Raw genomic sequence first — 9277 nt, forward strand, 5'->3', positions numbered from 1 at the left:
AATCAGTGATCACACTTTTTTTGATTGAGCATATTTTTTGTTTTATTGTCATACAGAGTCAGTCTCAGAGTTAAATTGTGATGATTCATGATTCTGACAAGTCAGACATGGTTTCATCTCTCCATAGCTGTCCCTCATTTTCCTCCAAGTTTAGATACAAGTCTCTGATTGCTGTGCCTCTTCTGTCGGCAAGAAGAGAGACCCATTATGCTTTAGGGATGAAGGGGATGAGGATACAGAGCAGACCCACCAGGTTCTCGTGCATAAAGCATGAATGGAACCAAAGCTGAGGGAGGTCCAAATAAAATTTCAAGTCTGCAGGCAGTCAGTAATCAGCAGTCAGTAGTGCTGATGCTTGAAGGGTTTTCTCACTTCTTATTACCTTTTATTACTATGTAGTCAATGCTTGTACCTTTCCTGAGGTTCATTATGTGTGTATATATGGAAAAAGGGGGGTGATGGGATTTTTTTGGTTTTCCTGTGGGGGTGGGGGTGGGAGGCATTGCTGCCTTATCTGCTCTCATCTGCAGTTATGAGCTCAGAGTACCTTTCTATCTGTCATGTCCCTGTAAGATGACGTTTGAATGGGTGCGGGGGGAGGGATGAAGGAAACGGGCAATTTAGGGATAATTTTTCTTCCTATCTTTTATTAAATTTCTTACTATTGGTTTAACTCTTTTACTATTGGTTGTATAACTTTCACTGAAATAAAGTTCCCCCAAGGAGTTTTTCAAAGTGTGCAGCACTGGTTGCTTGAAAAGAAGGAAAAGTGTACATTCCCTATTGAACCCAGCTCTGTTCATTCTCCAAAGACTACAAAAATGTGCTTTGCCTAGTAACCTACTTTCTGGCTTCCCAGACCACATGACCAGTCCGCAAGTGGTCCATTCAAATTTAGGGTTTCATACAAGTAGCAATCCAACCCTAATGATGCCCCACACTCCCCAGCCTACACCCACAGAAGTTTCTGTGAGTGGTCTCCCTGGCATCCAACCCACGTCATTCTGGGAGCCCTATGGTCACCTATGTCTACATACAAGTCACAGTTTTAGGTGGTAATGAAACAGATAAAGAATTTCTTTATTGATCACAGCCAAAGTAAATGGGATAGTCTGGGAGCTGTCCATCAAACACCAAGAAAGATGTCAATGGCTGAAGCTATCTCATCCTCTGCCTCCCTGAGCTCCACCTCCCATTTCCCTGTGTCAGGATGATGTGCTGAGACCTGCAAGGCACCACAGCAGTGACTGTTACCCCTGTACTGGGAGGCAGCATGTATGGCATAGCCTGGCATAAGTCCCTGCATTGCTCCTGGATGAGGACCTGAGGCAGAAGGGACATGGCCTGTTGTCTCCCTAAGGAGTAGAAGCAGAGTGCACAGTGTGATTGCCACAGCCACACATGACCTATGGAACAGGATGTGCCAGGGCACTTCTCAGTTTCCTGCCCCACAGCAGTGACACACACACTCCTACATGTAAAAGCTGCAAAGCTCACCTGGTTGCAAGCTGAATGGGTGAGCTGTGCTTAAGAGTTTTGCAACAAAAGGGTGGCAAAACTTTGCAGAGGGTGCATAAGTTTTACCAGACAGGAGAGTATGCAGTGCACAATACATACTTCTTAATGGAGCATTTAAATTGTGACCAGAGTGTTTAAATTGTGACCGCATTGCAACTTGGGGGCTCTGATTGGCTGCTACTGAGCCATAAAACCTGAGGGAGAGAAAAGAGGAGGAGAAGCTGGAAGGAGTCAACTCTAGCCCTGGAGAGAAGGGGCACAGACTCAGCCCAAGCCAGGGGAGACCAGTCTGAAACTTGCCCAGGGAGCAGGTATCAGGATGGGGAAGAGCCTGTGTTGTCCCGTGAGAAGCTGATTCCCCTCTGGGTTCAGAGCTGTGCAAACAGGGACAAAGGTGCCAGGGAAAGAGTGGGGAGGCATTGGTAAGCAAGGCTGATAGGCTTGCTGGGGTTGGGAGAAGCAGCCAAGCCCTTAAAGGGTTAATGACCAGGCTATGAGTTGTGTCCAACTGAGACACTGGAGTGAAATCCAATCTGGGAAGGCTCAAGCCACAGTCAGAGACATGCAGAGAGAAACACCTGTCTGCGGGTAGATGTACTGGGAGGGGGAAGACAGCCCCGAGAGGGGGTGGGCTGAGAAAACAAACCAGCATGGATGTGTGAGGGGACACCTAATCACTAGTGTTTGCAGTAAGTGTATTTTCAGAAGGAAACTGCTTTAGAGAACAACCTGCCAGTAAAGGAAGCAAACGGAGCCTATTGCCTGCAGCAGCTGTTCAGAGCCTGTTTCGCTGTGTTACCAGGAATGATGAAAAGAGCCCACTTTCCCCAGAGCAGCAGAAGCCTTGCCTCCACCATCTATCTAGTGGTAGCTCATAGTTATAGCTGTGTTGCTATTTAGCATTATAGGAAGTTGATGGTGACCAGAAGGAAATCAATTGGGCTATGGGGGAAACTGTTTTAAAAGGTTATAATGAGGTTAATTTAGTTATTTAGGTTGTTTAACACAAGTGGGACCACCCAGTGTGCTGGGATTATCCACCAAACTTTGTAGTGGTAAATTTTATCTAAATTGTTAGTTTTGTTCTTAACTATTGTTATTATATTTTTTTATTTAAAAATTGGTTGTGTATAATAAAGAATAACATGTTCATCGGGTTCAGCGCAAATTCCTGGGTGGCGAGGCTGAGGGACACACCTCTCCATGGGACACCTCAATTAGTAGTCTGACTGAGGGGTTCCCAGGGCAGCTGGTACCCTGGGGACCCAAAATCTGGCACATCATCCAGCCTTCATGTGCCAGCATGGGGTATGTACAGATGACAGAAACACCTGTGTGCGAGACTATTTATTATTAACAGCCACCTTTCATATCTGCACACGCTTTATAGAGTTGTTGTTTGGGTGTCTCACCGAAACTTCCCAACCTGAATTAACACAGCCTCACTGCCACAGCCAGGGTACAAAATGCAATGGTATTTGCCTCTGCTTCTCTTTATTTCTCAAGGCCCTGTGGGTTCCAGGCTGGGGAAGTTGCTAAAAAGTGACACAAGGCCAGGCCTCTGTGTGGAAAACTAGAGGCTGTCCTTCCTAAAGCGAGACTGGGAATCTGACCAGAGGGTGAAATCCTGCCCCGTGGGAGTCTATGGAACCTTCAGCCCACGGGCTTCTGTGCACCTTGCAGTGGCTTTTTGCACAAGAACAAAGTTGTTCCAGGGGGAGCAGGAGTGGGAAAAGGGCTCAGCTAAGCACCTGGTGAACTAGTATTTGCCTACTCAAGCTGGAGGAACTGGAAAGTGACACAGTTACAACCATCCCAGATTAGGAGAGAAGCTAAATTAAAACAACCACCCATGCCAAAAGAGGTGTCATAAGAAAATAAAGGGAGCTTTGTATTATCCAGTAAGGTATTTCCTGTATTCTCCACCATGAGTATACAAGACTGCAAATCTTTGGAAATGACAGTGGGCTCCAGAGCAGGTACATTGGGAAGAGCAATTATCATATTTTGGGTAGAGATATTTGAAATTAGCTTTTCCTAAATTATGCTATTGTCTGACAAAAACACACAATGCTGTATAAAAAGGAGGACTTCAGTACAGGCTTACAAAACGAACACCATTTCAACTTAAAAGAAAACAATGGCAGGCTCAGAGAGACCTAAATTTACATTCAAACTCTGTTCTTCATTGTTTTAAGGATACAACTCCAGAAGTTGCTACTCTGTTTCTTTGACACCTATCTTCTATCCTTTCCATCAGTCTTCATTGGTAGTAAATGCTGAAGGCATGCAAAATATATAGTAGAGCTGTGATAAAGGCAAAGAACTGAAAGAAAAACAGAGAGGACGTTACTGTAAAATGAGCCTCCCCTGTCAGTCACTGCATTGGGGTGACTGATGTCCTTAGATATCCATGCAATGCCTTGTCATCAGTGGATTTCTCTCTCTTTAGATGATCCCTCCCCTCTCTTAATGAAAAAGCTTAGGCTGTAACAGTGGGGAAAAGCTGAAGAACAGGTTGGCTGAAAAACAGAAATCTTTTTCTGTCCCATATTGAAAAGAAAAGCCAACATATCAATTTTTTATGGAACAAAAAGTTTCTTTAAAAAAAATGGATTCAGAAGCACAGCAGTAACATATTTTGGGTTGACTCAGTCAATGGCTGGCCATCCTTAGCACCTCCTGAGAGCCATAATTTGGCTCTTCCATTCCTCTCTGGACTGGTTTCCTCGTAGGCCGACATCTCCCAAAATGCGCCATACTCAGGGGACTCCCATAGCACATGCGTGATAGAGGAGGAAAGAACCCAATGTATCAAAAGAGGTGAAGTCTATCCAGGTAGCCCAGACCACAGGAGAGGGGAGGCAGTATAAATCACCGAACTGAACTGTCAGCCCCACAAGGCACTACAGTAGCTCCAGCAAACAAAATTACTATCTGACTGCCCTAAAACAAAAATGCTCGTATTGGGTTTGAGGCGGCAAAACATTTTGATTTGGGACAGCCAGACACACAGTGAAATACTTTGTTTTGATTTTCTCAAGACAGAATTTAAAAATTGCAGCAACAATGAGATTTTTCCCCCATGGAAATTTGGGGGGAAAGGGAGGTGGTTACACAGAATGAACAGCTAACCAGCATCCTGGGGATTTGACCTACCGAGGCAGTAACATTGATCTGATAGTACTGAGGCGTATAGGCTGCTGGCACTTCAGTTTCAGAGCGAATTGTTGCATTTGCTTGTAGGGCTGCAGCACTCATGTATAATATCCCGGTGGTCCCATGGTAAAGACTATCCTGAGAAAGGAGAGACAAGTGAGGAAAGTATGGTGCCAAAACACAAGCATGACATAGGGAACTCCTCACCACACACAGAAGACAGCCTAATCTCATAGAACCATAGCGTCATAGGAAAGTAGGACTGGAAGGGACCTTACAAAGTCACCTAATGAACCCCTGACAAACATATCCCAGCCACGTGTCTGTCTAACCTGCTTTTGAAAAATTCCGAGGCTGGATATTCCACAGTGTCTCTAGGTATCCTGTTCCAGTACCTGTCCACATTTATAGTCAGAAAGTTCCTCCTAACCTCCAGCTTTCTAATTTCCCCTGCTGCAGCTTGAGGCAACTACTCCTAGTTCTGTCCCCTACAACCACAAGAAAAGTCCATGTTCATCCTCTCTGTAAATCACCCTTCAGGTATTTGAAGACTGCTATCAAATTCCCCTCCACCCCCCAGTCTTTTCTTCTCTTGACTAAATAACCCTCGCTCTTTCAGCCTTTCCTCATAAATCTTGCTTCCCAAATCGCCAGTTATTTTTGCTGCTCTGCTCTGGACACTTTCAAAACTGTTAATATTCTTGAAGTGTGGGGCCCTGAACTGGACACAGTACTCCAGGTGAGGCCTCACCAGTGCTGAATAGAGCAGAAGAATCACTTCCCTGGATTTGCAAGTGACACTCCTGTTAATACAACTCAGTATGCTGTTGGCTTTTTTTTTTTTTTTTGGATAAGAGCACACTGTTGATTCATAATCAGCTTATGTCCACTGTAACCCCTGGTTTCCTTTCTGCAGTTCTGCAACCTGGCCAGCCATTCCCTTTTCTGTATTTGTGCATGCAATTATTCCACCCCAAGTGAAGGACTTTCCACTTGCCCTTGTTGAATCTCATCTGATTATCTCATCTGACCACTTCTCCAGTCTATCCAGGACATTCTGGCTCCTAGCCCAATCCATAATTTGTTCTACTACTCCAGACTGTTTGTCTCCTTCCCAATCTTTGCTGTCAACTGCAACTGTCATATGGTAGCTGCCCCTATTTGTGAAAATAGAAGTAAAAAAGGCATTAAATACTTCAGTCTTTTCTGTATCATCCATAACCAGATTGCCTTCTGCATTCTGCAAGGGACCTATGGTTGCTCTGGTTGGTTTTCCTTTTACTTCTGACATACTTGTAGAATCCCTTGTTATCTCCTTTTATGTCTCTTGCCACTTGCATTGCAAATTGTGCCTTGGCCTTCCTAATTTTCTCCTTGAATGCCCATGTGATACTCTTATACTTTTCCTTAGTACTATGACCTTACATTTTTATAGAAGTCCTTTTTTGAGTTTCAACTCATTGAAGAGATTGCTGTATATCCATACTGGTCTGCTGTTGCACTTCCCGGACTTCTGTCACATTGGTACAGCTTGCTCCTTAAAATATAGGCAGCTTTTCTGGACTCCTTTTCCCTAAGACTTGCCTCCCAGGGGATCCTGCCCACCAGTTTCCTGGGCTTGTTAAAGTCTGCTTTTCTGAAGTCCAGTGTCCTTATTCTGCTGTTCTCCTTTCTTTTTCCCCTTAGGTTCTTGAACTCTATCATTTCATGTTCACTGCCACCTTCACATTTTCAACCAATTCCTCTATGTTTGTGAGCAGTAAGTCAAGAAGTGTTTCTCCCCCTAGTTGACTCTCTACCATCTGTATCAAAGTTATCCACAACACACTTCAGGAATTTACTGGACTGTTTGCATGCTGCTGTTTCCCTCTGAACAGATATCTCAGTAACTAACGTTCCCCCTGAGAATCAAATCCTGCTATTTGGAAGTTTCTGTCAATAGTTTAAAGAAGGCCTTGTCCACCTCCTCCTCCTAGTTTGGTGACCTATAGCAGATGCCCATCATGATATCCCCTCTGTTGAAGTCCCCTGTGACCTTTATGCAGAGGATTTCAACAGGCCCACCTTCCACTTAGTACTGCACCTCAGAACTCATGTACATTGCCTTTAGACACAGGACAACACCTCCTTCTTTTCTCCCCTGCCTACCCTTCCTAAACAAGCTATCCCCATCCATGACCATACTCCAGTCATGTGAGCTATCCCACCACATCTCCATAATTCCAATTACACCATCATTCTGTGATTGTACTAGGATCTCCAAGTCATGCTGTTTGTTCCCTATACTTCTCACATCAGTAGATAAAAAATTCAGGTATCTAACTGGCTGTCGTATCCTCTCCCTGAGGACATTACTAAGGTTTCTATTGCTGCTTCCCCTTGCTAAGTTTTTATTCAGATCCCCAGGCTGTTTACTTGTCTCTGGGTTTTTGTCTTCATCTGCAAGTGAAACCAGGAAATTCAAAGTTAAGATTCAGGCACATTATTACTTCACCTGTATTTTGTTGTATGTGGCTTCTACATCTGTGCTAATATATGAGCTACTTCATGTATGCTTGCTCTCAGATGACAAAAACAGAGAGCCTTGAAGCTGAAGAGCAGCCACGGGGACAAGAGCCACCCCCAGCAGCAGCACCCGGCACGACAGAGTGTGTTCTTACCATGATTCTCCAATTTTCATTGTTTCTTTGAAATCCAAACAGGTAAATCAGCAGGAGTGCCAGGGAGATGATAAATGAACTTACTGACACGTACATAACCCATCCCTGCAGCAATGGAAAATGCACTGAGGTGGCAGCAACCAGGATCCAGACCCAGGTTCCAAACACCTGTTAAAAACCAACAAGGAACTCAGTGAAGGGTAATTGGTAGCTCTCTCATAAATAGGTTTGATCTCCTATCCTCCCTGCAGGGTTAGGAAATCATTTCTTCTGTGGATATGCCACATAGGAACCCTAACCCTGTTCCACCCCTGCCATGGGAAAGGTATGTGATAGATAAAATGATCAATAGAGTGAACTAAGCAAGTGCATAAGTGTTACGTCAAACAGGGGAGGGTCTTCCTATGCTTACAGGCCATAGTATGCAAAAACCTTCTTTGTTTCCTCTGACATGGCTATTGCCCCATTCTATCTCCTCTACCCAAGCTGGTTCATCTTCCACAAGTGCACAGATGAGAATCTCAGCCTCTGCTTCTCCTCTGAGGAGAAGTGACTGAGCTCTGAGTCTGTGGTTCAAGTCTCTTGAACTGTGTTGGTCCCACCTGGCTTCTGGGATCAGCCATTCCATGGTCCAGGTTGTACGAAGCCCCTGCTTTAGGAGTGGTAAGATGAGGTGTCCTTCACACACTGATATGTCACACCCTGGAACTTTGTAAGGCAACAGCCAGCTAAACTGTGTGATCTGGGCTCTTCTTAGACCCTTTATGTGTGAGGTCAAATAACTTATCTCTGCAAGTCCTAACTTTGGTGATATCTGTGCTCTTCAACAGGCATCCCTTGCTCAAGCCAATTCCCCTAACTTCTTGTATGTCCCTGCTAAGTCCCTCTGAACTTCTTAACACTCACCTCCTTGCTTGGCATGAGGCTGGACAGCTGTAGACACAGAACGTAATTGCCCCTCCACTCTGGGGTGCATTAGCATCTGACCATCAGCTCCCTGGGTAGATGAGATTTCCTAAAGGAGCAGCCACTGGCAAACCTTGCAGCTCACCAGATGGCTCCATAATCCTCCCTTGTCTGCCATTGTTTGCTTCATCTGTGCCCTGGGTTGCATTTACTCCTTCCACCTGGGGAGGATTATTACCTTCTCCCCTATAGCTTCCCTCACACACCAACAGCCCCATGCAGTGAATTATAAGGTGCTTTCCAATTCCAAGGCAGGTTGTATGCCTTGTATTAAGGCCCATCATGACCTCACTGGCTTCATGAATTCTCCTGGATCAGTCTGGTGTCACAGTGAAATCCCAGATTGACTTAGGTATACTGGCTTGCCAGTCAGTGCTTACTGCCTGCCTCTATCTCTGTGTTTTTCTGATCACTCTACCATAGGGAGTTCACTCCTGCTGTCTCTCCCCAAAGATTGCTTTTCAAAGCCTCTCAAGTTGTACACACACTTGTGCCATAGAATTGTAACAGCTGCCCAGCTGTGGAGACAGCAGGCTGGGCAGGGAAGCAATGCCAGAGCCTTTGCAGAAAGGGCAGGAAGGGGCTTGCATGCAGGACCTCTGAAAAGGCACAAGCCTAAAAATATGCATGCAACTGATTGGATTGCCAGCATAATGGAGGTGTCTGGTTGCCTGTCCCCGGGATATAAACACAGCAGATGGCAGGAAAGAGAGAGGAGGGAGAGGATTGGGACAGTCTTTCCACCCAGGGGACTGAAAGCCTGTTCTGGGGAGCCAACACAGGAAAGATGGACAGCCTGTGGTGCTCATTAAGGAGCTTAGTCCTCTATCTTGGAGAGGAGCCGCACAAACTCAGGACTTGGATGCCCTGGGAAAGGGGAGGCAGGGAGTCTGTGCTTGTGGCTGGGTTGGAGCCATGGGAAAGTTTAAGCTGCAGGAACAGGAGACCTGCGAGTAAAGGGAGGCAGTCTCTAT

The 9277-nt window shown here is 45.4% G+C and overlaps 1 protein-coding gene across 2 annotated transcripts in view; it reads right to left on the bottom strand.

Moving 5' to 3' along the window:
• Positions 1-245: 245 nt before the first annotated feature.
• MALL (mal, T-cell differentiation protein like) overlaps positions 246-9277 on the bottom strand; it is a 27846-nt gene continuing 18814 nt past the window's right edge. Inside the window, exons 1-4 of one of the 2 annotated variants that reach the window (XM_019516090.1) lie at positions 8244-8332; positions 7338-7505; positions 4678-4815; positions 246-3844 (exon numbers count right to left, since the gene is read on the bottom strand). In XM_019516090.1, coding sequence (XP_019371635.1) covers positions 3782-3844; positions 4678-4815; positions 7338-7505; positions 8244-8258 — 384 coding nt within the window. In that variant the 5' untranslated portion in view covers positions 8259-8332 and the 3' untranslated portion in view covers positions 246-3781. Of the gene's footprint in view, positions 3845-4677; positions 4816-7337; positions 7506-8243; positions 8333-9277 lie in introns of those variants that run through there. The other variant, XM_019516089.1, reaches the window with a different exon arrangement.

This window comes from Gavialis gangeticus, unplaced genomic scaffold (genome assembly GCF_001723915.1).
Source record: "Gavialis gangeticus isolate Ggan-Ray unplaced genomic scaffold, GavGan_comp1, whole genome shotgun sequence".
Lineage (NCBI taxonomy): Eukaryota > Metazoa > Chordata > Crocodylia > Gavialidae > Gavialis > Gavialis gangeticus.